The sequence below is a fragment of the Penicillium antarcticum genome (genome assembly GCF_028974205.1).
Source record: "Penicillium antarcticum strain IBT 31339 chromosome Unknown utg000003l_segment0_segment0, whole genome shotgun sequence".
NCBI lineage: Eukaryota > Fungi > Ascomycota > Eurotiomycetes > Eurotiales > Aspergillaceae > Penicillium > Penicillium antarcticum.
This window is the reverse complement of record NW_026695301.1, coordinates 1801774-1829610: the sequence shown is the minus strand read 5'-3', so window position 1 is coordinate 1829610 and position 27837 is coordinate 1801774. Positions and strand designations below refer to the sequence as shown.

At 48.8% G+C, this 27837-nt stretch overlaps 11 protein-coding genes across 11 annotated transcripts; 6 read left to right on the top strand and 5 right to left on the bottom strand.

Moving 5' to 3' along the window:
* Positions 1 to 213: 213 nt before the first annotated feature.
* N7508_003394 (DEAD/DEAH box helicase) lies at positions 214 to 3729 on the top strand (the record flags this gene model as incomplete). The annotated part of the gene is made up of 1 exon (XM_058461460.1): positions 214 to 3729. The coding sequence occupies one exon, from the start codon at positions 214 to 216 to the stop codon at positions 3727 to 3729; it is 3516 nt and encodes a 1171-aa protein (XP_058322037.1).
* A 382-nt stretch (positions 3730 to 4111) lies between these two features.
* N7508_003393 (uncharacterized protein) lies at positions 4112 to 4639 on the bottom strand (the record flags this gene model as incomplete). Its single annotated transcript, XM_058461459.1, has 1 exon — positions 4112 to 4639. One exon carries the CDS (start codon positions 4637 to 4639, stop codon positions 4112 to 4114), a length of 528 nt encoding a protein of 175 aa, XP_058322036.1.
* A 1841-nt stretch (positions 4640 to 6480) lies between these two features.
* Positions 6481 to 6962, top strand: N7508_003392 (HotDog domain-containing protein; the record flags this gene model as incomplete). The annotated part of the gene is made up of 2 exons (XM_058461458.1): positions 6481 to 6745; positions 6769 to 6962. The coding sequence occupies 2 exons, from the start codon at positions 6481 to 6483 to the stop codon at positions 6960 to 6962; spliced, it is 459 nt and encodes a 152-aa protein (XP_058322035.1).
* A 1189-nt stretch (positions 6963 to 8151) lies between these two features.
* Positions 8152 to 9607, top strand: N7508_003391 (uncharacterized protein; the record flags this gene model as incomplete). The annotated part of the gene is made up of 2 exons (XM_058461457.1): positions 8152 to 9483; positions 9548 to 9607. The coding sequence occupies 2 exons, from the start codon at positions 8152 to 8154 to the stop codon at positions 9605 to 9607; spliced, it is 1392 nt and encodes a 463-aa protein (XP_058322034.1).
* A 1962-nt stretch (positions 9608 to 11569) lies between these two features.
* On the top strand, positions 11570 to 13036 carry N7508_003390 (MFS transporter; the record flags this gene model as incomplete). The annotated part of the gene is made up of 1 exon (XM_058461456.1): positions 11570 to 13036. One exon carries the CDS (start codon positions 11570 to 11572, stop codon positions 13034 to 13036), a length of 1467 nt encoding a protein of 488 aa, XP_058322033.1.
* Positions 13037 to 13385: 349 nt separating this feature from the next.
* On the bottom strand, positions 13386 to 14496 carry N7508_003389 (uncharacterized protein; the record flags this gene model as incomplete). Its single annotated transcript, XM_058461455.1, has 3 exons — positions 13386 to 13534; positions 13636 to 14205; positions 14334 to 14496. The coding sequence occupies 3 exons, from the start codon at positions 14494 to 14496 to the stop codon at positions 13386 to 13388; spliced, it is 882 nt and encodes a 293-aa protein (XP_058322032.1).
* Positions 14497 to 15368: 872 nt separating this feature from the next.
* Positions 15369 to 17362, bottom strand: N7508_003388 (putative GTP binding protein (GTPBP1); the record flags this gene model as incomplete). The annotated part of the gene is made up of 3 exons (XM_058461454.1): positions 15369 to 15694; positions 15745 to 17260; positions 17318 to 17362. The coding sequence occupies 3 exons, from the start codon at positions 17360 to 17362 to the stop codon at positions 15369 to 15371; spliced, it is 1887 nt and encodes a 628-aa protein (XP_058322031.1).
* A 564-nt stretch (positions 17363 to 17926) lies between these two features.
* On the bottom strand, positions 17927 to 18387 carry N7508_003387 (U4/U6-U5 snRNP complex subunit LSM3; the record flags this gene model as incomplete). Its single annotated transcript, XM_058461453.1, has 4 exons — positions 17927 to 17961; positions 18016 to 18052; positions 18115 to 18207; positions 18265 to 18387. The coding sequence occupies 4 exons, from the start codon at positions 18385 to 18387 to the stop codon at positions 17927 to 17929; spliced, it is 288 nt and encodes a 95-aa protein (XP_058322030.1).
* Positions 18388 to 19240: 853 nt separating this feature from the next.
* Positions 19241 to 21085, top strand: N7508_003386 (uncharacterized protein; the record flags this gene model as incomplete). Its single annotated transcript, XM_058461452.1, has 1 exon — positions 19241 to 21085. The coding sequence occupies one exon, from the start codon at positions 19241 to 19243 to the stop codon at positions 21083 to 21085; it is 1845 nt and encodes a 614-aa protein (XP_058322029.1).
* Positions 21086 to 21385: 300 nt separating this feature from the next.
* On the bottom strand, positions 21386 to 22312 carry N7508_003385 (PIG-L family deacetylase; the record flags this gene model as incomplete). The annotated part of the gene is made up of 1 exon (XM_058461451.1): positions 21386 to 22312. The coding sequence occupies one exon, from the start codon at positions 22310 to 22312 to the stop codon at positions 21386 to 21388; it is 927 nt and encodes a 308-aa protein (XP_058322028.1).
* A 3685-nt stretch (positions 22313 to 25997) lies between these two features.
* On the top strand, positions 25998 to 27599 carry N7508_003384 (alpha-arrestin; the record flags this gene model as incomplete). The annotated part of the gene is made up of 1 exon (XM_058461450.1): positions 25998 to 27599. One exon carries the CDS (start codon positions 25998 to 26000, stop codon positions 27597 to 27599), a length of 1602 nt encoding a protein of 533 aa, XP_058322027.1.
* Positions 27600 to 27837: the final 238 nt, after the last annotated feature.

The following is a 27837-nucleotide window of genomic DNA, read 5'->3' as shown; positions in this document are numbered from 1 at the left end:
GTCAGCGAGACTTCAATGCACATTAATGCAATGACAATTAACAAATGCTTTGTTTGAATATATCAAGTGAGATCTACTGAAATAATTGATATACATCTTCCTGTATTTCCTGTAGTCTATGAGAGCTGTCAACTGCAACTCGGTGCTGACGTCGATCCACATGACTTCGCGTTTCTCCGGCGCGTCTCCCGACTTGAGACTTCACCCTCTTGCATGATTGAGTCCCATGTCCCATCCACTATGAGCGATGATGGAGAGCAACCGCCATTAAAGAGGCAGCGTTTCTTTTCCGACATTCCACCATCGCCTTTGCCGATACAAACTCGAGACGCCAACGCGTCGTTCCGGAGCGCCGAAGCAAGCCCCGAGCAATTACCCACAGAGGACAAAGAGAACAGTGGATTCGATGCTGAGCTATTTACCAGCATTATTGGAGAAACACTCCCCTCTGCATCTGTCGCGATTATCCGAAAAGCCGCATCGTGCAATCTCGAACGAGCTGTGAACATATACTTCGATGGGTCATGGAAGAAGCCTGCGGGGATCGACGCCAACTCCGCCGCCTGGAACCAACCAAATGGACATCAAGTGAAGGCTGAGCCTGGAAGTGGGAAGTCGCGGGCATCCATCACTCAAAAGTCCAAGGGTGGTCTCATGGAAATCGAATCCCTGGTGCAAAAGCAACCACTTACCCGATATGTTGGAGCTTTTGGGGTCGGTGGATGGGCAACTCGGAGTGGATCAGCATATCTCAAGCATGGGGAAACTGTGAACATCGAGCGAGCTCGATCCCAGCCAACATTAAAACGTGGCCGTGGGGGCAAATCATTCATGAACAACAAGAGTGATGTTCTCACCCGTTTCACGAACACGACTGGTCAAGAAATTGGACGACTTCCCCACGAGACAGCAGAATGGGTGTCTACTTTGATTGACCAGAAGATCTGCCGCTTCGAGGGCGTCTGTGTGTTTGTCCCTGACAGGGTCCGCGTCAACGATACCATTTACCTGCAATTGAAAGTCTTCATGCGTCGAGAGGCGTTCCAGCGCAGCGCCTTTGCTGCGATGCAAAAGGACGACAATAGGTCGACTGGCTTGTTTGAGGAGAAGGAGAGCACAGAAGAAAAGAATTTGCGGCTGCGTCAAGTGGCTCTTGTAAAATTGTTCCATGAGATCAGCCTTCATCCCACCTCGACAAATCCGACTACGGAAAAACATAAGAGAGATGGTCTTTTGCGTGCCGCCGAAATTGCGGACCAGTATGACAGCACCAAGAAAGACAAGTCAAAGTCCACTAAAGACCCCAACGACTCCTCTGATGAGGATCAAACCGAAGAACTCGAGGAAGACCAGCTGGATGCTCTCTACCGCAAGGCCCAGTCATTCGATTTCAACATGCCTGGGGCTGATCCCGCACCCACCTTCTCCCTTGATCTAAGAAAATACCAACGACAGGCTCTCCATTGGATGCTATCCAAAGAGAAAGACTCGAACCAAGCACGAGAAAAGTCGATGCATCCCTTATGGGAGGAGTACACATGGCCCACGAAGGATGTGGATGACAAGGATTTACCCCAAGTTCCAGAAATTGATCATTTCTACGTCAATCCATATTCGGGTGATCTCAGTGTCGACTTTCCTGCACAAGAACAGCGCTGCCAAGGTGGAATTCTGGCTGATGAGATGGGACTTGGTAAAACTATTGAAATGCTTAGTTTGGTTCATTCCCACAGAGTTGAGCCAGATCCGCAAGTTGCAAACGGCCTTTCCTCGGTGAATGATTTAGCAAGAACTCCAACCTCTACTGGTGTAATCTCTGCGCCATATACCACTCTAGTTGTTGCCCCAACCTCGTTGATTTCTCAATGGGAAAGCGAAGCATTGAAAGCTGGAACATTGAGAGTTCTCGTGTATTATGGAGCAGACAAGTCTAACAACTTGAGAGAAATATGCTGTGCATCCAAATATGCAACCGCACCTCAAGTGATTGTCACCAGCTATGGTGTGGTACTTTCGGAGTTCCGCTCTCTCGCTCTTCAGTCTGCACTGGGGCCCAGCGCAAATGGGGGTCTATTCTCCGTCAACTTTTTCCGAATCATCCTCGACGAAGCCCATGTCATCAAGAACCGTCGCTCCAAATCAGCGCAAGCATGCTGCGAGCTGCAGGCAGCCCATAGATGGGCTCTGACCGGCACGCCCATTGTCAATCGACTTGAAGATCTGTTCAGTTTAGTGCGTTTCCTCAAAGTTGAACCTTGGAGTAATTTCTCTTTCTGGAAGACTTTCATCACCGTGCCATTTGAATCCAAAGAGTACGTGCGTGCACTGAACGTGGTTCAAAGTGTCCTGGAGCCCCTTGTGCTTCGACGAACCAAGTCAATGAAGACCCCAGAAGGCGAGCCATTGGTTCCCTTACCGCGGAAGACTGTTACCATTGAGGAAGTAGAGCTCCCAAAACAAGAACGAGAGATTTATGACTGTATATTCACACGTGCCAAACGAACCTACAACGATAATGTCGAGGCTGGCACACTTCTGAAATCGTACAGCACTATTTTTGCCCAGATTTTGCGACTTCGTCAGACCTGCTGCCATCCCGTGCTGACACGCAACAAATCAATTGTGGCAGATGAAGAGGACAGAGCGGTGGCTGCCGATGCCACGAATGAGTTCAAGGACGATATGGATCTTCAGGAACTCATCAACCAGTTCAATGCCGAAAATGAGAATGCCGATTCCCAGGAACGCTCTGGGGCAACCGTTAAATTTACTACGCATGCGCTGCGCCAAATCCAAACAGAGTCCAGCGGAGAGTGCCCTATCTGCTGTGAAGAGCCCATGATCGACCCTGCGGTGACTGCTTGTTGGCATAGTGCTTGCAAAAAGTGTTTGGAAGACTTTATGCAGCATCAGATGAACAAGAACGTTGAGGCCCGATGCTTTAACTGCCGTGCCCCAGTCGACGCAAAGAATATCTTTGAAGTAGTTCGGCATCCGTCCTCACACTCGACCCCTCTCGACGACGACATTGTCAGCAGCACACAACCAACCAGCTCCCAGTCCGCCCCTCGCATATCTCTCCGTCGCATCTATCCCCTCTCTCCATCTGCCCATACCTCCGCCAAGATCCACGCTCTCATCAACCACCTCTCCCGCATTCCCCCCAACACAAAGTCTGTTGTCTTTTCCCAATTCACCTCCTTCCTAGACCTAATTGGTCCTCAACTTACCAAAGTTGGTATCCATTATCTCCGACTGGACGGTACAATGCCACAAAAGGCCCGGGCCGCAGTCCTCACCGAATTCACAAAAGAAGAAAGCTACACCGATGACGATATCATCGACATAGAAGATGACTCACCAGGTTCAAAGGGTCCTACCACGAATAATGCACCCACAGCCCCATCACCTTCGGTCCTCCTCATCTCCCTCCGCGCCGGTGGTGTCGGCCTCAATCTTACAGCAGCAAGCAACGTCTTCGTCATGGATCCATGGTGGAGTTTTGCAATCGAAGCGCAAGCTATTGACCGTGTCCACCGAATGGGTCAAACTCGTGATGTCGCCGTCACGCGGTTTGTAGTCAAGGACTCAATTGAAGGTCGCATGCTCCGCGTTCAGGAACGTAAGATGAACATTGCTGGATCGCTAGGGTTGAGAGTCGGTGGTGATGACGGCGATGAGGACAAGAAGAAGGATAGGATCGAGGAGTTGAAGATGTTGTTCGAGTGATTTTTTTGTGTCTTTCTCTACAAGGGTTGCTGGTTTTGTTTGAGTTCGAAGATACCCGGTTCTGGCGTGAGGAATTGGTAATGAGGTGAAGGTTAGAGATCATCTGCTCAAATGAGTTCTACATCGGATTTGGACAGGCATCAAAAGGAGCGGAAAAGTCTCATTGATTTTAATACTGCATCAATGCGAATTGTTGCATGTTGAATACAATGCAGCTGTCATAGGATAAATGGGTGATAGATTGTACGAATTGCATGTTGGATGCAATCCACCGGACAGATTTTGCAGGAGTTGCAGAAACCCTCGTAGCATGTTCATTTCGTCATCCCTCGCAAGCCATCAAGCCATCAAGCCATCAATCACATCACGGCAGTCCTTGAATCTAACGACACCATTTCTGCCACAAACACCCTTGTCGAACAGCATAGCAGTGAGGACATCCATTATTACCACGACAATTAGCAATAGTCCCGCAGAACTGGTAACACCTAGAGACGCGCTTATCAAGAATCGATGCGTCCCTGCTCAACAGAGTGTTAGAACGGGGGCAGGCATCAACGGCTCTCGTCTCCAAAGTCGTATCCTGTACCGTATCGTTCGAGCTCGTTGCTGACTGCAATACCTCTTGAGCACGCTGCTCCTCCTGATCGAAGTAGTCGTTTGCAGTGTCGCTTGGAGTGAAATGCTCCGACAGCGCAAGATCGTTGGATGGGTGCTCATAGACGTCGATCTTCACTCGGCTGTTTTCGAGGTACATGTCCATGAAGTGGGTATCTTGGAGGTTGGAGAGGAATGCATCGTAGCGGTCAAGCTCATCCTCATGGATGGCTGTCCGTGGGGAAAGAGCCAGTGCACAAGCTGCGACAGACATGGCGATTAACAGTGTACGGAGGAGAGTTTGGGACAGCATTTGTGGTTTGTTGACACAGTGTCATGTGATACTTTTGTGTTTGTACTTGCTTTGCCCTACGGCTGGATGTTTTTGGGATGTTTGATTTGTGATGATTGACTTTAACAAGTACTTGTCACTTGAATTGAGTAGTACCTGTGATATTTATATTTCACTTTGAGCAGGTTAAGCCACCACATCCTTCACAACTTGTCGGCTGGATCAATCCCTGCTATCACATTACATTCAGCCCCATAGCAAGGCATGCTCCATGGAAAGCACTAGGCCTTTGTATCCATGGATGCTAGCTAATCTCACGTCACGTACTACCACCCATCAATGCCTCCTCTCATGCTTAGACGAATAAACTGATGACCTTGGAAAGAATGACATGCATATATAGGAACATCCCGATATGATTGAATCAATACAAGGAAATGCAGCTGTGGAGAGTCTCAAAACAAGGCATATATTATTGCTCAATCAGCAAGCTTTCTCAGGTGAGCTGATTTTCAGGGCAGGGGGTTGAACTTCAGCCTCAGGGTAGTATCCAAATGCAGAGGGCAGCCAAAAACGCCATGTATATGCATCGACCTTTTCTCAACACCCCCAGCCTTCGGGCTGAATGCTCTTGTCCTGCTCCTCATTTCGGTAGAATTAACCTAGTCGGTAGCAATTGATACTTGACTACCACAGATATATACTTAATTCAAGCCGCTCCATAAGGCCATCCGCATATGTTTCCCGGCATTGGTTTGTCGCAATATGAATCAGGCTTTAGTCAAACAAGTAGTCTCAGCAAGGTTTGAAATACGCCTGAGACAATGCCAGGCTAGGCGAGGCTCTAGTATTACACTGCTAGTTTGGGCTCGATCTTTCTCTTGGCCTTTGACCTTTTGGGATTGACCGCATGATTGATGTAACCCCATGGTGTCGGCTAGGCTACACCAGAGTCTGAACCTTGACTTTTGTTCCAGTTAATCCCGTTTTCACAGCCACAAACTCAAAAGTTAATAACGCCTTATACTGCAAGATTCAATCATCTCCCGAGGTGGTTTGTATTGCCGTCGCATAAAATGAGCCTTGAAAATCTTTGATCCTGATAGCCCAGAACGATGCATTTTGTTTGCGCCTTACTCGAATAAGCGTTTCAGAGCTACCTAAACAGGACGTACTTAGCTGAATGCCTTACATATAGTAAGTCGAGAGATATTTTACGACAAGACGGAGTGCATAATAATCTCGTTTCGAGTATTGTTGAAACAGTGCGATATTAGCAATCAGTGTTTACAGCATTATGCCCTGTCAGAGGTGGACTGTAGGAAATACGATTAGAATCATACGTGGATTCCTTTGGAAATTGGATGCAGCGTAGGAAAACCAGTAATCCATTGCTCTTAGCACAAGATCCACCATATTTCCCTACCTGGGAGTCGAAACTAAACTCAGATAGATTTTAGCATGAAGTTTCCCCTACAATCAAAAGTTTGGAAAGCAAGACAAAGATGGTAAGATTCGCAACATCAACAAAAGATGCACAAAAGCTATTGACGATCAAAGAGAACACAGGTCGTTAATGGGTCATTATTTCTCAATCACTTTCCCTCAAAGCCTTAGAAATTGTTTCTTTGAAGAAGCCCAACAATCAGATGACTACCGAGCAAGTGAGCAGCTATCAAGGCCACTGGAAGGTATTCCCTTCACGGTCAAAGACAGCTTCGTGATCAAAGGCATGACCGTCGCAGCCGGCTCATCTGCCTTTACCGACTTGATCAATTCGGAAAATGCGGCTGTTTTCTCGCTTGTACGAACGCGGGAGCAGTGATACTTGGTAGAACGAATATTCCAAAGCTCCAACTATGATGGCTTCAGTCCCCGTTCTAAGTGCAAGCAAGACTGACGAGTATCAATTCAACTGTAAAACACTCTCCAGAGAAGTCCGTCTATACCGGACCATGCATCCTTCTGCAAGGCCCAATCACCTCGTTGCGGACTCACTCTTCACTTCGAACAAACTCCTGACTGATCCATATTTCTTCATTCCCACAAGCCAGGACCAACATCGAGTCATAGCTACCTGCTATATGGTGTTTCACCTCTGTGGCCATGTTGGCTACGTGCACGGTGGTCTTTTTTTTCACTGTTGGAAGGCGTATTTGCAAGATGTGCCTCTCTCGTCTTTGAAAGTGGCATAGGAATGACAGCAAGTATGAATGATCACTTTCAGATCCCATCGATCCCAGACCGGGCTGATGTATATCACGCCGAGATTACTAGAACCGAGGGCCGAAAGGCGGGAGTTACCGGTCAAATAAGATGCGTGAAGGAGCTTACGGCAATTTAGAAGCTCAATCGGAGGGTTTCGGGGACTGATGAAATGAGCGAAGAGTGTAAGTGGCTGAGGCCACTGCGTTATTTATCGAGCCTGAATTCGGGAAGGTATGACTTTTCCTGTCACTTCATGAATCTTGTTGGAGTAGCTGGCTGTATTAGTCTATGCCACCGTTGTTCTCCGAGTGAAGATCATCCTACAACCCCAACTTTATGTCATGGTTCCTGCTAGGGCTAAAGTAGCCAACAATAGACAACAGGACTGGGGCTCCGTCTCGTTTCCCCAGACCTGGAGACTCATTCTCCGTGGGGGCGACCGTCATTTATTCTTATTACGTGTACCTATTGATCAAGACCAATTGTAAAAAACTTTTACCCCAATCAAGCTTCGCTCATGGAGTTCCGATTACTTTAGATTTTCACGGCCTATTAAGAATGCACTTTTACGCCGATCTTGCAGGTTATAGCTTCGGCAGTTCGGGCCGTGGCTAAGAGCAATTGTTCCTATATTCGTGAAATTAAGGTAATCAAGTTCACTTGGTACTGGGAAAAGCTTGCCCCTCGGCCCAAGCTTAAGTAGGCCCCGAATGTAACCGCGCCTTACCGAGGAATTTCTTCGGTGACAGCAAGTTTCACCGAGCGATGATCGTCCGATGGAAATATGGATCCCCAATTATGCAGGCTCAACAACTTCATCTGTGGTCGTGTGAAAAGAATTACTATAGGAGTTTCGGAATAGCTTGTCCGATATCATATCCCCGTGCCTAACCGCTGTTTGCATTGGACTACACGCCAAAGACAGATGTTTATGTGGACTTTTCGTACAGAATGGAGTATATCATGACTGGTTATGTGTGCCTTCGGTGGGCACACTGTGGATATTGAAGCGGAAGTCCACTTCTACTATACCTGGGCAGGCTGGTAAATGGTTAACATGAGGTCATATCATTGCTCGAACACTTGAGTCTGTTCGAGATGAACCCACTCTTTTCTAAATCGTCATGGGAAGCTTCCGTAACAAAATTCTGCTTTCCCCGGCCATTTTCGTGGGCGTCGTCTGTCACCAAGTGGGCATATAGCGAACTCTTCTCGTGTCACCCAACGAGCAAGCCGCCCACAAATCGTTACTCATCCTCAGTTTTTCTTTCATCCCCCGACTACAAGCAATTGGAACGCTCTGCCCTCAGTGTGTCTAGCACATCATGGGTAACCCACCCTCGAATATCCCCAATGACAAGACCGCCGACAAACCAATCGATGCTGGGGGTGATATCGTGGGCGAGATGAGCGACAGAGAGCGGAATCTCTACGATGAAGGAATGAAAAAGTTCTCGCGTCTGGGCTGGAAGCGATTGACAGTGGTCCTGATCGTGGAAGCTATTGCACTGGGCACACTATCTATCCCCTCTTCTTTCGCCACACTAGGAATGGTTGCCGGCATCATCTGCACTGTTGGAATTGGTCTTGTTGCCATTTATACAAGCTACGTGATCGGTCAGGTCAAACTTTCATACCCGGAGATTACCAATTACGCTGATGCCGGCCGCCTGATGGGAGGCCGGGTTGGATATGAAATAGTGAGCGTGATGCTTGGTCTCCAACTCACCTTTCTTACGGCATCGCATTGCTTGACTGGCACAATTGCCCTGCAAGTGATCACCCAAAGTACGATATGCGCTGTCATCTTCGGAGTGGTATGTGCTGTCATTCTACTCGCAGTTGCTGTGCCGCCTAGCTTCACGGAGATGGCAATCTTGGGCTACATCGACTTTGGTTCTATTATCATCGCCATTGGCATCACTATCATCGCTGCCGGTATCGAGAGAAACGAAGCCACCACCACCGCCACCGTATCAGGCATGGCTTGGTCAGCATGGCCGCCGGAAGGTACGACTTTCACAGACGCCTTTATCGCCGTTTCGAATATCATCTTCGCCTACAGCTTTGCGATTTGCCAGTTCTCGTTTATGGATGAGATGCATACCCCGAAGGATTACGTCAAATCGATTTGGGCTTTGGGTATCACGGAGATTGTGATTTATACCGTCAGCAGTTCGTTGATCTACTCCTTCATCGGCGCGGATGTCAAAGGTCCTGCTATGCTTTCTATCAATGAAACCGTAAGCCGGATTGCATTTGGAGTGGCGCTGCCGGTTATCTTCATTAGCGGTTCTATCAACACCGTTGTTGCTGGGCGGTTGATCCATGGTAGAATCTTCAAGAACTCTACTATCCGCTTCATTAACAGCGTTGCTGGGTGGTCAACTTGGTTAGGGATCATTACAGTTATCACCATTATCGCTTTTGTGATCGCCGAGGTCATTCCTTTCTTCGAAGATCTACTCTCCCTGATCTCCGCCCTGTTTATTTCTGGCTTCACGTTCTACATCCCAGCTTTGATGTGGTTCTTCTTGATTCGGAAGGGAAGCTGGACTTCACCCCGTAACTTGGCACTGGGAGCTCTCAACGCAGCAATCCTGGTGATGGGTTTGGTAATCCTGGGTGGCGGCACATACGCCAGTATTCAAGATATTGTAAGTTGCTGACGATACCTTCTTGGTTCAAGTTTTGGGATTTATGCTGACTTTTATTTCCTAGCTTAACAATTATGCAGCTGGGACGGTCGGAAGCGCCTTCTCCTGCGGGAAACAATATTAAATGGCTACATGTGCTACAAAGTGGCCAGAAACAGCCCAGTGATACCTTGTTACTGTTCCGCTGATTTACGTTTCCATGTCAACTTGTCGTGCTTCTTTTACATATCTTGCTGGGTGGCCTGGAACATGCCATGTACAATAAATCTGTATTCAGGAAATTGAACCACATTTATCTTCACACCTGTTGTAAAGAACATAGATTTTGACTCGGATCCAATGGATTTGACGGTGCACTTGCTCAATTTGCATTGGAATCGTCAATATCTATCCTACTTGCTCATTTACCGTCCTGCTGTTGGATTCTCGAAATCCAAACCCCAAAGGACTGGTATTCTACAATCGCTTTGAGCAATTATTGCGGAACTATCTTGACAATTCTACTCTTCCAATAGTAACCGCCTTGCTGACATGTGGCTCTTTCCTCGTGCAATACGATTACCAAAGCGCTGGGCGGGCGCTTTCTGGTATGGCTTAGAGACTGATAATGGACCTTGGTTGCCACCTAGGCAGCTCTGCATGTTCGAGGTCTACACTCAGTGAACATGAGATGAAGGAACGGTTTGATTGGGGAGCCTTCGGAAGCGACAAGTTTCAATCGCTTTTTCTTGTTTGACCTCCTGCGATGTTGGAATCGACAGGCAACGTTTCACATGGCTTTCTGGTTTGTTTCGAAGAGCTGGTGGAGTGGACACCGTATTTCAACCCTCATCAATTCCTCGATAGCTCTGCATCGGCATATCGTGGCAGGCTTTCGTACGCCATAAGTACTTTCCAGCCCTTGCTTTCCCTTTGCAAGATCGCCTCCCAGGTTATTGAGGCTTTCTGCGGCGTCAACAGCTCGACGATGCCAAAAGATCGTGCCAAAAGATCGTATCACTGATCAACTAACTCAGTGGAGAGAATCTCTGCCTATATGGTTACATTTTGATTCCAGGGTCCATTCCACCGCGCCATCTCACCAGATTATTCCTCAGTAAGCGAAGTCATTATTCATTATTCATCTTCTGTTAATAACATGCTCATTCTGTCTCTAGCACTATGTATTGGACCCTGGTCATCTTGACTGAACAGGCGTTCCTAAGCCATCGGCATTTTCCCTTTGGTCTGGATCCAAGTGACGAAGAGTTTCCACGTCAGAGATGCATCCAAGCATCACTCAACATCTGGAGGCTTGTGGCAGTCTATCTAGAAGCGTTCACTCTCCGGCGCGCGCAGTACGCCTGTTACTGCGCAGTTCTCGTTATGCTTCAATAGATTCGACAGAATACAGGGAAATATTTGGGATGTAACCCGTTCTTCTGGACTGCCCTGCTGGAGTATCAGAAAAAAGTGTAATTACGAATTGAAGTGCCCCCTGAAACGACTCAAGTCACTTATGCAGAGGCTTGGGAGTGTAACCCAAGGCCTAGGGACAGACGAGGTGGATATTCTCCATACCAGCTGGTAAGTATATCGTCCTTTGCCATCCCATAAGAGTATTGGATTGACTGGATTCATAAAGCCGGTATAAATACCGCGCCTCACTTGGATGTCCTTCAGGTTCCTGAACTTGAGCCTTGGGGCCAGTCTTTTTTTCAACAGCATCACCGATGACGACCTTTTTGAGTCAAAGAACCCTGACGAAGGAATACGTTCCTCTCGGTGGATCGTGCCACACCTTCGTTGATCTGCATTTCGACCTTTGATGCTACCAAGCCCTAAGTTCTGAGGCCCTACCCCGGAGGTGTCCGATCACCCTTACTCATCGCCGCAATGCCGAGTGCAGGGCCTCTAGAGCCCCCACGGCTTCAAGCTCGGCGGTGTTACAACCTCACCGAGCCCTCGGTGATGGAAGTCCGCAGAGAACATTCCTTTGATATGCATCACTTGTCCCCTTGGAAAATAAATGTAACCACCTCTCTTCGTATCCCACTTCTCCTTGTTCTAGCGCCTCATGGTCAACCCTTTGTTATCCATTCAAGGCATGGATCCTCACCTCGAAAAGGGACCACAATCGTTGCCGACAAATCAAGAAACCCAGCATATCAATCCAGTTCGCGACTGGAATGGACCTGACGACCCAGATAATCCTCGTAATTTCTCGTTGTGCATGCGTCTCTTCGGCACATTTACTGTGACTTCCCTGGCATTTGTGGTGGCCTTCGCAGGAGGAATATACGCTCCAGCTCAAAATGAGTTGATGAAATTATGGGGCTGCAACTATGAGACAGCTGTATTACCTCTTTCTCTCTACAACCTGGGACTTTCGTTGGGACCCATTGTAGGTGCTCCGCTGTCTGAGAAATACGGCCGGAGGGCTGTCTACATCGTCAACACGCCTATCTTCATTCTCTTCATGATTGGAGCTGGTTTCTCAAACAACATTGGAAGTTTAATCATTTGCCGCTTTTTTGCCGGTGTTTTTGGGTCTCCAAATATCAACAATGCCTCCGCTACCATCTTAGACTATACACCCGACATCCACCGCGGCGTCGTTCTCGGCATGTACTATTCCCTCCCGACAATCGGTGCAACCATAGGGCCTCTCGTCGGTGGCTTCCTTGTCCAAGCGCGAGGGTGGAGATGGACACATTGGGTTCCTATCATCGTCTCCGGTATCCTCTACATCCAAGTGCTATTCACAAAGGAAACCTACAAGGGCGTGATTTTACAACACCGAGCAATCAAACTGGGCCTCATGGACGCATCGTCTCAGAAAGTCAGCGTGCTCAAATCCTTCCGACACTTTTTCGTCGCCCTTATTCAACGCCCAATCCACATGCTTTGCACGGAGCCAATCGTAACCTTCGTCAGTCTGTACAACGGCCTCATCTATGGACTCATATACGCATTCGTGATTTCTATACCATGGGTCTCAACAACATACTACAATTTCGATAAAACAGGAGAAGCCCTTTCCTACCTGGGCGTTTCACTCGGTAGTCTGATCGCCTGCCTCCCATTCGCAACTGTGGACATCCTGTTCTACCAGAAACGTCTTTTGTCATGGAAAAAAGCTCACCCACCGAATGAGAAAATGCCACCAGAGAACCGTCTCCCTTCTGCCATGATAGGCAGTTTCTTGCTTCCGGCCTCATTGCTTATCGCCGGCTGGACAGCGGAGAATCGCGTCCATTGGATTGTTCCCATTTTCTTCCAGGGGATGGCCACGCTTGCTTGCCTGTTAATTTATGCGGGTGCCAATCTCTTCATGTTAGATTCCTATGGGCCTCTCTACGGTGCCTCGGCTTCTGGTGCCATGATGTTCAGTAGATATCTGTTGGGCTTTGCCTTTCCGCTGTTCACGCTTCAGATGTATGAAAGGCTAGGTGCGGGATGGGCGACATCTATTTTAGCCTTGTTGACTTTCATCATGACTCCTATTCCATGGTGTTTTTGGGCGTATGGGCCGCGGCTGAGAGCTGCGAGCAGGTATGAGACAAGTGCTTGATATATACCCCATTCGCAGGGTACAGCCATACAGCCATACAGCCATACAGCCATCACTTAACATAGATCGACATTCAATGTACGGATTGTTCTGGGTTTATCTTACCTAAGTCAGCTCTAGAGCGACATTTCTAGCACCAATTTAGTCAAAATTCACCAAATATTCGTACGTGGCCAAGTGCAGATTTAGAAGTCAACGAGGTTAAATTATAATAAAACAGGCCGAAGAAACAAGCTCGCAAGTGATATCAACAACATAAATCCTAACAAATATTCCGAAGATAATTATTCCGCATGATGAAGAACAAAGGCACAACTGCCTTTTGATAATATCAGAAACAGCGATACTCCTATTTGCTCGAGTGGTGAAGATGCTTCTTGATCCCCTCCTTCATCTTCGACATGGCACCATGCTTTCCACTGCCCTTCTCACTGTCCTGAGAAGAATGATCGGACTTGTTGCAATCCTTGTTGGTTTCCCTAGACTCATAAGATTTTCCTATTAAAGTCACCGGGTTAGTAAATATCCTAATATAACTTGAACCACGTGCTGCGTAAGGCTTGCAATGGGGGATATCAGAAGAGGGGGATGAAACATACTCTTCTCATGATCCTTCGTATTATCCTTCTCCATAACAACAGACCCCTTCCTCTTAGTTTCTTTCTCGAAATCCTCGGCAGACTTAGGCGCCGGACCCTGTGGTCCCTTCAGAGCTTCCGCGCTGGCAGAGGCGTGGGACTCGCCCTTATTTGTGGATTCAGAGGTAGCAAAATCAGTCTCAGCGGTGCTGCGCTGCTCCTTGGTCGATGGAGCGGTGTCGGTTGGTCCCGATGAACTACCTGCGCCTTCGTCGGGCAGGGGTTGCGTGGCCTCGGCGCTGACAGGTGCGGTAGAGGTGTTGGTTCCAGAGAGTGGTTTGGCGAGGCTAGCGGTAGGATCGAGGACGCCTGCGCCTATGCTTGAACTCGTGTTGGCTTCACTGCCAGTAATAGGCTTGCCTATGCTGGCATTCGGGTCGATGACGCCGGTTGTGTTGTTGCTATCGAGCGCGGATTTGGTGGGGGCGGGGACTGATGTTAGGGCTGCTTCTTCGAAGGTTTGTTGTTTGCCGCCTAGCTTTGGTTCTTGGGGGGCTGTGTTGCCGTCAACGTTGATTGCGCCGGGTTGTTCTGGTTGTCATCAGTCCAGTGGTCGTTGTACAGATTGGAGAGTGGGGATGTGGATATAGTTTCCGTTTGTGAGGTTGAAAGATGGGTCCTGGGGTCTACATGTCACAGATGTATTGTATATAACTTACCCTCACGGTTACCGGCGTCATAGGGGTCTGTGGCACCTCCTTTGCCCTGGACACCAGAGATGGGTTCCTCGCCATGTTGAAGGTTGTGCGGGTTGCTTGAGGAGCTGTCCTCGCCCCAGATGGCATTCGAAGCAGCACTAACGTATTTGTTGACAGTCTCCATGATTGTGTTCGTTTAATTCAGATATCGACGGGTAGGTGATGTGATATGATATGATGCGGCGTGGTGTAGAGTGTAGACAGGAGAGACGTAGTCGTGTGATAGAAGATGATACAGAATTGAAGTGGACACAATCAATGATGAGTTAAAGAAGCCTTAGCCAGAGAGATTCAGGTAGCAAAGAGGCAATTGATAAGAGTATGAAAGTTGAATTGAGTGTAAAGTGAAGCTCGAGATGGGCGGGTCAAGCTTTAAGAACAGGAGACCGCAGTGGGGGTACGTCAGTGGGTTGCTTACACATGGAACCCCTGCTAAGGCATTTCCACCGCAATTTGCGAAGGTTGGACTGGCGAAATGAAAGTCGCTGAAGTGATCGTCTGGGCCTATGTCATGGGGTGACGTCATGGACTGCCTATCATCTATAGACCATTGGGCCTTCTGATTGGGTGTTTGCCTGGTAGATATGGTGTAATCCAGTTATGATGGTTAGATCTGTTCTATTTTGGCTATGGAGACTTAAATAGATGTGATCTCGTCATGTTTGGCGTAGTTAGTGGCGTATATATATTAGATGGCGCGTATGGAGAGGACGCCAGGGAGCAAGGCATAGCAAAGCATTGGTTCAGGCATTCGATTGATAATATTAGAAAGTAACAGTGAATGATACGTTTAACAAAATGCGCCTTGTCATATTGAAATACGGTAAACTTGCTAAAGACATGTAGATACATCCTTGTATCAAATCCCTTGGGATAATAAACAACAGAGGGCGAGAAATCCCGTCTAATGCAAGATATGGAATAAAATATGAAATCTGACAGCAACTAATGATGAAACAAAGCAAGACAACAACAAATAGCTCTCCAAATGTGAAATCATGAGGGTATCTTGGTAGTCTGAGGGGTAGGGGTGGTAGCTCCGCCCTTCTTAGCAGCATCGGGATTTAATGGATGCGCAGGGTCATATCCAATGCTCTTCACAATTCCTAGGCCCTTGGTCTTACCCTCACGGAAGAGGACACGGTCTCCAGGCACTAGGAATTCTGGGCGCTGGATGAAGCGAAAGGCAACTCGGGCGCGGTCGCCTGTACGGATGAAAGGGCGGTCAATGTCAATGACCGAGCAGGTCTGGCTGACTGCTCCCACGTGCAGCATCGCCTGGTACTTGGGTTTGATGGTGGTCGCATGGGAAAGAATCAAAACTAGAATCGTGTTAGTACATATCTCTTCCATGGTGATCCAGGCAACTTACCCTCTGCAACAAATTCACGGTAGACCTTGGGAGGAGTCTCTAGCTTCTTTAGCACCACCATGCCCTTGCGCACTTCCTTTCGGCGAACACGCTTTAGGGCGAAGGATCCAGACTGACCAGCGAAGCAAGCATTCACCTGGATACGCTTGCGCTCGATGGACTTGATAGTGGTGGTGGTGAACTGGCCAAGAGAGTCAGGTCCCACAATGACGGTATCACCGACATGGATGACACCAGACTTGACCACACCCGAGACGACTGTACCTGCGTAAGGCACAGAGAAAATATCGTTGATAACGAACTCAAAGGCGCCCTCAGAGTCGTACTGGCCACGGTGAGGCAGGATATTCAGGAAGGTTCGAACCAGGTCAAGGTTCTCTCCAGTAACATTGGAAACCTGGAAAATGGGACAAATGCGCTGGCTGACGAATTGAGTAGCGGTGTTGATACTCTCCTCCATGTTCTTCACGAAAATGGGAATCTTGTGCGCACCGGGAGACTTGAGAATCTTTTCCAGTTGGGACAAGGTCTCCTGCAGAATATGGGGCGGACAAATGTCGATTTTGGTGACGATAACCATGACAGGCACATTCAAAGCCAATGCGATACCGAGATGCTCTTTGCTCATTCCGATCAGACCATTATTGGCCGCGACCATGAGCAGACAGTAGTTGGGGCTGCTGCTCAGCATACCGAAGACGGTGGTGCGAAGGTATCGCTCGTGACCCGCCAGGTCAGAGAAGGAAATAACTTTCGCAGAGCGCTTCCCGATATCTTCCCAGGAGAGTTTCCGGCCTTGGGAGTTGCTGACAATGTCTCCATGGCTGTCGAAGCCCATAATCTCCATACCCACAGAGCTGGTCCTGCCGCTCTCAATTTCATGCTTGTGGCGGAAGAGATTAACACGCGCACGACCACGGCCATCGTCAAGGCCGCCCTTCACCAGAACTCCTAACATGGTACTCTTCCCCGCATCCACGTTCCCCACCACGGCAACCCGAAGCTCCGCCATCTCCTCGATAGTGTCGGGATGATGGCGCACTAATACCTTACCCCAAGCACCTTGTATTCGGGAGGTATTTACGGGCGACTCCTCTTGGCCGCCGACGTTGTGGGTAAGTAATACCCGGCAGTGGGCGGGGATAGTCTCAGCGGCTTCGCGCAAGCGCTGCAGCGCCGTCTGCCATTGGGCTAAGTCGAAGCTCATGGTTTCACCTCCATCCTCCAGGCCGAGGTCGAAGATGGTCTCTCCGTGGCCTTCATCGATTCGAGATTGTAACGTGCCAGCTAGCACTTGCAAGCTGTCTTCGATAGCGTCTCCTGTTCCCAGGAGAAGCTCCTTTAGTTTCGCTGTGCGAGGGGCGTCAGACAACTCGAGCTGATCGAGAATGTCCAGTTCCGCGTGGTCCTCGAGATCGCGCGACACGCTTGCTGTGGAATATCCGCTATCGCTAGGTGGCACGACAGAGCGGTGAGCCTGTTGCTTTTCGGCATACTCGGCAAATTCACTGAGGGCCTGGAGGGATGGCCGAATCAGACATGTTCATATAATTTGAATCGGTTGAATACATACGAGTTCGCCTCTTCTTCGCTCCTCGTGGTTCAATTTGGGCGCCATCGTAAGCAGGTGGGGTGTTGATAAGGGTGAATGTATTGACGAGGTTCCGCTCGGGGTGGTGACGTTATTGGTTGGTGGATTAAATATCTGTTAGTATTGAGTCCGAGTATGTATTCGAGTGATCATTATTATCTTCTGTTCACAGAAGATGTATGCGTAGAGAAATTGAGAATGCTAAATAAGGAGAGTCGAGCCGTGGGCATTGGGGGAGCTTTATAGCTTTATCGATAAGTCGAGTCACTGGTTGAGTCATCACAAGAGCCGCACTGCGCCACGGACTATAGCTCTAATGGGTCTAGGAAGAGCAATGAATCATATAGAATAATTTGATGTTTGGTTTAACAATTGAGCTGTTCCAAGGCTCAACTCGTGGCTCAAGTCCAAGGCTTAAGGCGAGACTACAAAGCCTGCATGTCTATCATCCGTCATCTACTCTGTGTACGGGACTCGTTGATCATAAACCAATTTCCATGGTATCGTTATCTATGCATTTTGTGGTATCTCAGGTTCTTTCTCCTAGCATGCCCAGTCGCCGGACGCTAGTTCTATCAATTCAAGAGTCGTTCATGCCTGAGGGGAGATCAAGACGACAGAGTCTCCTAGACAGGGATCAGCAACCGGTTCACACCCAGTCGACCAGTATTCAAACTCACCTCTCACAAACAGCATCTCTTCTTGCTTCTTGATCGTCTGTATTGGAGTCCCAGATTAGCCGGCCGTCTCCGTATAACTGTCCGTAATCATGTCCCTACCCGCACAGTCTCCTCCTCGTTATCGTCCTCTTCCACCACGTAGATTGTCTCTTCCACATCGCCGAGGACCAAGTTGCAGTGGCTGTCGTAGGCCTAGACACACATATCGTGGTTAGCGTCATCCGTGGGAGAGTAGATGGGGGAACTTACGTGGAGGCGGCCCTTGAGTTCACGGTCACCCCGCAGCTTCACAAAAACGACCTCATCAAGGGAAAGGCGAACAAGATCCAAGGGCTCCGAAACGGATGCGCCAGCATCTTCAGTGTCGGCCATGACGAATTGGAAGGGTATGGAATTGGAGTAGAAGCAGGCCCACACACACGCAGAATCGACGAGCTTTGGCTGATGCCTGATCTGGTTTAGCGTGAATAGTGCCAAGCCAGATGCTGAGTCAGAGAATTAGTCAGCAACTACCCCGGGTTTTCGGGATGTACCCACTCGGATCCACTGAGCTGTCACTTTTGGTATGGAAGTGGGAAAGGTTGTATAGATTGGCGGTTCAGGCACTGTAAACTCTCGAAATGGGGTAAAGAAGTAGTCAGTTTAGACACAGATATGCTCTGTAATCAATGGACAGGGGTCTGCTTAGCCTGAAGCACAACCTGCAGAAAGTACCGTGTCCCCCCAAAGATCCGGGGTCGTAGCGCCTTCCCCTCATCTGGCCACTGCTAATTTCCCTCTTTGTTTACATCTTCAAGTCACCAGACTCAGTCTCTTTGTTGGAATCACTGCAGAGATGCGGACAATTTTCCTTTCTGGTGAGAAATTCTCTTCTCACTTGGGCATCTTGTCTCGGCCTGGAACTGGAGACCGGTGGATCAAACCCAGACAATTCCGTGCACACAACCCAATCGATCACACCAGACAAATATCCTGTGTCGTAAAAGCCCCAAGGTCTAGACCATCAATTGTTCACCCACGGCGAAACCAAGAGTACATCCACAACTTGACCCGACGATTGACTACAACATCTCAACTTTGGAACAGCGAGCTCACCGTACCACGACCGGAAGAAGCGCCCCCAATAGTTCTACCATCATGGAGATCCAAAAAGGAAGAAGCAGAATACACGGCGACCTTCCGCCAAATCATCGAAAATCGACAACCGAACCAAATACTCAAGGCCATGACTGACCCACGGTCGGTGGGGCTGGTTGGGTCAATGCCACCGACCGCGTTCCTCGCAACTTTACAATTACTCTCTCCCGACCACTTCGTGAAGCCTTATCGAGATTCTTACTATCACCTACACTGGTGGGGGGTGATGAAGAATGGACTGAAATCTGTCGAAGGGATCTTCGACGATTTCGTCAAAGACTTGATGAAGATCATGAATTATAGGTTCCTGGGCGGGCATCCACCTGGCCTGGCTGAATACACACACCTCCTGAGCTGCGCAGATGCCATGGGAAATGCTCCCCTCGCCAATGAAATATGGGACGCCATGTGCGACAACCAAGTCAGTCCAGACACAACATGCTTCAACCATTACATGGGTGCAATGACATGGGACCACTGTTATCTGGGAGAGGAGAGATACAAACTTACTGTGACTCCTCACAGCTACAAGAAGAGGCGCATGGACCAACCGAACGTTGGGTGGCGTGGATATGGCACTGCAAAACATAGTGTAAGAAAGGTCGTCATGAACATTTTCAGTGACATGAATCAGTTCGGTCTTATGGGCGACGAACAGACCTACATTAACGTCATCATTGCCGCGGGTCGAGTTGGCGATACAGATGCTGTCTGTAACGTCATTCAAACCGTGTGGAATGTGGATGTGGCGGCCATCATGATTGAGAAGGATAATTCCAAGGTTCCACCAGTAACTTCATACGATACTTGGTCCGGATTGTACCCAACACAGCGTCTTCTTTTTGCTGTGGCTCATGTCTTTGGCACGAACTGCGACATCCACGCTGCCATACGGACAATTGAGTTCCTCTCGTCATCTTATAACATTCCCATATCCCACGAAGTGTGGTACGAGTTGCTCGAGAGAACATTTGTTCTTTCCAAGACCCACAAGGGGAAACAGGCAATGGTGGAGCGGCGGGGAACGGTACCCAAAGAGATGGTATACCAAGTGTTTGAAATCATGACAGCAGAGCCCTACAACGTCCCACCTACTCTGAGGGCATACCGCCTCTTGAACCAAACAAGCGCATTCCTTGGCAACTTTGAGAAGTGCCAATTGGAAATGCGCCAGGCATACGAGATCTACAGCAAGACCCGCACGAAACGAAAAGAGGCCCGAGACATGGTCATGCAATGTTTGCAGCCAATCCTGCGTGACATGAGACAAAAGACAGAAAAGGGATATCTCAATTCGAAACCCGACCCATCGCTCTTCCATTGTCCTCTCCTTGCCGAAGCAATTCACGTCTACGACCTTCTCAGACTCGAAGTCTACCAGCAAACCGACGTGCTCAAACGCATGGCAAACACAATATTCATCGCAGAGGACTGGGACGACCTTTCATACAATGGCTGGGATCGAGTGGAGCGTCCTAAATTTCTTGAAGAATGGCAAGACTTTCTTCCGGCCAATGCAAAGTGTGAATATGGCCACAAGAGCGTATTTTACTTCGGAGATGAGTCACGCATCAAAGGCCGAGGTGAAGAGATGCATGGCCTCATCCACACGCGCCGTCTGCCAGATCATGTGGATTTATTCACTCCTGCTGAAGAAAAGGTTCTCGATGATAACATGGTGTGGGATCATCTGCTAGAGCAGTGGCCTCAGTTGGATCCGTCTGTGTCGCCGATCGATCGTCTCTTTTCTTTCCAGGTGCCGCCGAGTGAGGAGTTGAAGATGAAACTTTCAAGTCTGGGTCGTCGAGTCAGTTTCATGGCTGAGAAGGAAAATCCTACAGGTGGGTTTTATGCTCGTCTTATAGAGAACGGGCTTGGGAATGATGTTCCAAGGACTATATTCTGGCGTGATAGCAATCATTGGCTTCAGTAAGGTTGTTATTGTGAGTTCTTTGTTTTTAATATGTTGTTACATGTGTTTAAGATATCCAGTGTTACATCGTTGTAGCTTCATGAGCGGTTTTTGTGATAGAACTACATGTCATCGGTCAATAGGCCAGGATATAACGTCATATATAGCGAAACAAAAAATCAAGACAAGTATACAAAAGCCACATTGGCCAATAAAACATCATATACAGACATAAAGCGTAAAACAACGCCAAAAAACTGTCTCTAAACTAATGATACAAACAAGAAAGAGTCCAAAAGTCGAACCAAATCCAATTCCTCCCTAAACCCTCTCCCGCTTCAAATCATTAACTGTCATATACCGTCCGATAGTAATCCACCCCCATCGAAACCAAACCATCTGACTCTGATGACACTTAACCATAGCAGACTGCGCAACAATCCAATCACTAATAGAACTAACAAACAACAAGCGCGCCGGCCCAACACCAGACATAGCCGCATCCTTCGCCTTCGAACCAGACATACTAGCCAGCAGATTACTCCACACACCCAGCAACATAGACAACGGCGCATCAAGAATCCCCACATACTTACGGAAGATACTCGTCGTAGTCAGCGTGTACAATGTCACCGGACACGTGAAACCGACTTTCTCTTTCATGAGTGCGCGCAGGAAATTCACCGCGCCGTGGTAAAGAGAGCGATGGTTGGGGTGGTTGCTTATCCCATGCTGATCGAAAGTGATGATAACATCGATAGTAGCCGTAGGCGCTTTCTCTGCATTCCCAGCAGCCCCCTTCTTGTTCCCTTTGGCCATACCAGGCGCAAAAGCAGAAGCAAGCAAAGCCCCCACATCACCCTCCTCCCACTCCTTGTCCATTCCGTCTGGGAACCGGTTCAGATCATCGACGATGAAGACGTCACTCGGATCTCGGAGTCCAAGTTCCAGTGCTGATTTTTGTAGTTCCTTTTTGCGGGTTTCGCCTAGACCATCTGCGTCGCCGGTACTTAGACAGAGGATTTTGAGGTGGTTGCCCAGTTCTGGTTTTGTGAGCGCTAGCACTGTTGGCGCGAAGAACATTGCTTCATCGTCTGGGTGGGCGATTAGGAGGCAGATTCTTTTGTTGGAGAGGCGGGGAAAGGAGCGGGTGAAGGGTGAGTTTGGGGTTGTTGAGCTTAGAGTCCAGAAGAGGAAGACTGCAGCTATGGCTACTGCCAGGGCGGTCCAATTGAATTGAGCGAACATTTTGATGGTTTGCTGTCTAGCTGGGGAGCTGTGTTTTCGATGCGGGGATTGATGTTGGAGATGGTAGTTGAATTCGGGGTTTGGGGGTTGGGATATTGCGGTTTGTTCGGTATGGGGTCGAGGTAGAAATTGTTATCGGAGTTTATCGTAGGTGAAGCTCAAGCTATGGACATGGTGGGGAATGCGCACAGCATCCCACTTGGTTGTTTAGTCGGGAGTTCCGGGAGACAGGTCAATTACTTCTGAGAGGGGGTTGAGAAGCTCAAACCCATGGCAGTGATGCTGGGATTTGGAATCACACCAATAAAAAGAGAACACGGTGGCTTAAGCTGTCCGGAAAAGGGGAAGCTCCAGTGATTATTTTGACGATCCCCCGGAGTGAGGTCACGTGTCAGGGGTGATCAATCGACATCCACAGTCAGCGATAATTAAGATCACTCGAGTTGACATAGTGTTATTCTTATCCATGTAAGTAATCTGTACGATTTGAGTATTCAGTGAGATTGTGGCAATATTGATGCTTCTGGGAGATATTCGTTTGCGGTTAGATGAGTCCCGGAATTAGATCATCGAATGCATCGCAATGGCGTTAGGTACGGTTTATTTGCAGTCAAATTGACAAGTGAGGACATCTTTTCTACAATATTGTACACGTACAGTCATGGTCTCCACTGGCCAAGATCTGATAAGACTGGGCACACAAAGCCTAAAGGCTTGAACTCAATCCAGATGATGTATATAAGGCTGAGAGATGCCAGATGGAACATTCCAAGGGCATGACTACGGAGTACAATATATTATAATGCCCAACCAAGACCAGCCTGATACACCTCCTGAAAATCTCAAAATCTCGAATCTCGATCTGCGTGAAAATCCTTCATGAAAAACCCTGACACCGCAGATCAATAAACCCCAAACAAAGATACACCGCCATGCCGACCGGCTAACAAACCGGGTAGAATATCCCTAAGCAACACCGCCAAGCCAACAGAGTTAGCAAAGGACCAGGAGCAATTGCCCCAAGGGACCTCACGGCGGACTCCGACAGCGCCTCCTACGCGCTTAACCACGGCTCCGGCCCTATCACACGGGCACACCACTCCACGCATCCACCAGCAATGCGACCAGAACTACACTAGAATTCCACTCTAACACCTTGAGGGCAAAATGGAGCCCCCGGGAGAAACAGAGCCAAGGACAGACAGTGTCGAACGGGCCGTGAGTGGTGATTTTCAGATCACGTTGCGACGGGCCGAGTATAAAGTTCCGATGTGGGTGCCGACAGAAAATTTCTGCTTAGCGGAGCACTTTTAGTTTTCCGCTTGTTTTCCGTGTAGATTTATGTCTCGTTTCGTTTTAGTTATTTTTTTTAGTGTAGTTGAGATTTTTAAATGGCGCAATTGAGTAATGGCAATAATATAGTAGAAAGGTGGATGTGTCGCCAAGGTGATGTGTGATGGTAAGTCTTGCAAATAAAGTACCTTGGGAGTCTTGGTAATCTTGGGATATGTACCATGACAAAATGGCGTTTTTGCAAAATTCCAATTTACGGGGAAATCCCCCCCCCCCCCCCCCCCCATACTTCCAAAATGAGTCAGAGTGTTCAGAGTAAAAAGGATAACCCGGCTGAAACGGATCGGAGGGGTAAGCCGAGATCGCCCCGAAACAGGAAGTTCGCCTGAGAGCCGGCGTAACAGATTGGCTAGTCCATCCGAGCCTTGAGAGCCAGTTATTCTCGATCGTGGTCTTAATTTATTAGCTTCGACTCTGGTGTTCCTGTTGTAGTAGGTCCGTGGAGAAGATATATTGTATTGTGTTCTGTATCAGGGCGAACATCTCCATCGCTAGAATAAAGCTAAACTATAGCCCTACAGCCGGGTATCCAGATCGAGTCAATATTCTACAATTTACTACTCCGTATACCTACCATAAAAGTAAAGTAAGTTTAAACCAAAAGTAAATCAGCAGATACATCTGTACATGTGCAAGTAACGATCAAGTAGTCAATCCCGACGCACATCAAAGCACAGACACCGGAAAATACAACAAGCAAGCCGAATGGCATCACCACATGTCCCCAAACACGCCTTGTTACAGGCATGGCGTGATCGAAGATCCAAGGCCCAGGGCCTCACCGCAAGGAGTCAGCTCCGGGCGGAAACACCGTCTACTTCCACGTTGCCTAGAGGATCGGGGAGAAGATCATACCAGCTGAACCACGGGCAGGCCACGGGCCGGGTACGGGAGAGAAGCTGTCTGCACGAAACGTGTTGCAGATGCAGCTGTACCTGAAGCCCTGCGAGATGTTATAGGTGAAGTTGCTGGAGAGTTGGTTCTTGTTAGGTAATTAGTTTGGAGGGGGCGGTGATGATTCGTTGTTTGGGGCACGGGGCATTTCTTGACAGCGGATGGGCTAGACCGTTTGATATTCAAGTGTTAAATTATTTCCTGCTTCACTCTATTTACTGTATTCGATATACTGGAGGTGTGTAACTGTGCAATTGCTTGCCAATGTGCCCCGCAAACTGCAAACCAGTGCGGGGAACTCTTAATCACAATATTGCCCGTTCTAAGTATGTCCTGACTAAGGCGGTGTGGCAAGAATGGGAGAAAAAAAAAAAAAAAAAAAAAAAAAAAGCCGGAAGGGTCCTGCGTTTGATTGACCCAAAGCGGAATGGTGGCATCGATGATCCTCGGTCACATTCATGTATTGGTAATGTTTGTCATTTTCGCCGGTCTGGACATCTCGTCCACGCCATCACGCCACGTGATGGTGATGTATTTGAGTCTTAATAATGGATGTTTCACTGTCTATTCTTAGACTGTTATTGTGTATTTGTGCCTATTTCGGTACTGTGTATAGGGCACATAGACACCTGATCGGACAAGCAAGCCGTGTCCAAGACGATCTAAGCTGGGGGACATCTAACCGATCTCTTCAAAGGCGGCATCAACCGATGGATAGCCAAAGAGCAATTACGTAGCTACCCCGCGGACAAGGCCTGAACAGACCACATGCTAACTGTCCACGGAGACCAGTAGACCAGTAGCCCGACCAGCTAAACCTACACTACGGCGCCGAGTAGGCATCGCAAACCACTCCGGACGCCGGCACAAAGCCCGTGAGTCACTGAGTGCACGGGGCACCCGCGCCAAAGGACCTCACAGCGATCATGTGCTCCCGCCGATTGCCCTGTTAGAGTCTAGTCTGGCCTTGAATAGTTCTGTGATCGCAGTATGATGCCGACACTATGTGGGGTATAGTCAGGCGATCAAAGGACTTTGTGTCCCGGCACTGAATCCGAGTTCCTCGATGTGATTTCTGGATGATGAATTAGATTGCGTGTTTGTAAATGAGATGATATCAATTATATTTCAGCGTACGGAGTTTACGTGTATATGTAAGTGTATGAGTAAGGACCTTGGGAGATGAAGCAACATGAGGTTCTGAGAAATTTCATTGTATGGTTTATGTATTGGTATTGTCAGACTCCACAATGACGATGAATAGCCCCACATCTTCATTTTTGATTTTTGATTTTTTTTGCGTACCTGAGTGGAAACGTTGGAAAAATTCGAAAAATTGAATTTTTTTTTAGTTTTCCACGGATTCGGATTCAAAAGCAGAGGGAGGCGCCCTTTCCTTTCTTCTTGAATATGGTTACTTCACTCTCACAACTTCAATATGCCGGGCCGCTTGATCGATAACTTGATTCGGACTGCTGGGAGTCTACACTCCTCAGTATCATCTACTCCTATCCACTCCAATTCTTCCTCCACCGCCTCTGTCAATGAGATCCCACATGTCAAGAAGCCGCATTCGGATCGCGCTCGATCTCCCGAACGTCGCCTGTCTTTCTCAATGGACCACCTCATTCACCCACACCGAGACTCGAGCAAGGAAAAGCGCCGCAGCCTAGGACGCGCTGGACGATCCAAGGAGCGCTCTAGTCATGAGCACACCCCGCCAGCCGCAAAGCTGGATGTCCTCATTGAGTCGCCACCTCTCGTCTGTTATGGTCCTCCTACCAACTCGACCGGCGCATTGTTCTCTGGCCGCTTGCGCATTGCAGTCCCCAAGATGACCGCCGGAGTGACTCTCACCCAATTCGATGTTCGCCTCGTTTGCAACACTATCACCAAGAAGCCTGTCTCCGGACACTGTGCCAACTGTATCTCCAAGACCGAGGAGCTGAACAGCTGGAACTTCATCACTGAGGATCTCCACCTCGCTAGCGGAGACCACGACTTCCCTTTCAGTTACCTCTTCCCCGGACACCGTCCGGCCACCTGCAGTGGCTCCCTGGGCCAGATTGAATACTTCCTCATGGCTCACGCCAAGAGCATCACTGGAGAGGAATACAGCCTCAAGCTGCCTCTCAATGTCCGTCGTGCTCTGCTCCCGGGAAACGACAAGTCCTCCATTCGCATCTTCCCCCCTACCAACCTTACCGGCCGTATCGTCCTTCCCTCCGTTGTTCACCCCATCGGCAAGTTCCCTGTTGAGATGACCCTCAGTGGCGTTGTCGACAAAGGTGACGAAACCCAGACCCGCTGGCGTCTTCGCAAGATGATGTGGCGCATTGAAGAGCACCAGAAGATTGTCTCCACCGCATGCGCAAAGCACCTTCACAAGGTTGGCGGCGAGGGCAAGGGTGTCATGCACCAGGAGACTCGCATCATTGGGCACAATGAGGAGAAGAACGGCTGGAAGACCGACTTCGACACTGCCGGTGGCGAAATTGGCATGCAATTTGAAGCCAGCATCAACCCCACCACCAACCCTGTCTGCGATATGGAGGCCCCCGGCGGCCTCGAAGTCAAGCACAACCTTGTCATCGAGCTGATTGTTGCTGAGGAGTTCTGCCCCAACCGCAACACTCGTCTCATTACTCCCACTGGCGCTGCCCGTGTTCTGCGCATGCAGTTCAACCTTCACGTGACTGAGCGCAGTGGCCTCGGTATCAGCTGGGATGAGGAGATGCCTCCTGTCTACGAGGACGTCCCCGCGAGCCCCCCTGGTTATACCAAACCCGATGACACCCACAGCTTCATCGGGGACTACCACGGGTCCCCACTTCCTCTCCCGGAATATGAGGACCTTGAGCGTATGGAATCGTTGCGACTGGACAGTGACTCAACCCACTCCTCCAACCAATCGACCCGCAGCTCAACAAACCGAATGCGTTTCACAGTTGACGACCTCGTCACTGGAGAATCACCCGCAGCCTCCCCTCTCCCCTCTCGCACACCTTCTCGAGCCCCTTCCATTGACTCCCGTCAATAAGAGGGGAAAAAAACTTCGACACGTCAGGTCTTCTGATTATCGTTCTATCACGACTTCACGATTTTAACGAAACCCAAAAAATTACCCAGCTTCACATTTTACACTTTACGATAATTCTTTTCTGGACCCATCTCAACAAGGGCCTAATGATACCAACGACGGAGAGGAACGGGCTCAAGGGCTCCCCACGCATTTCGGGTCTTGTTTCTGCCCTCGCATGATACCCATTCAACTTTAC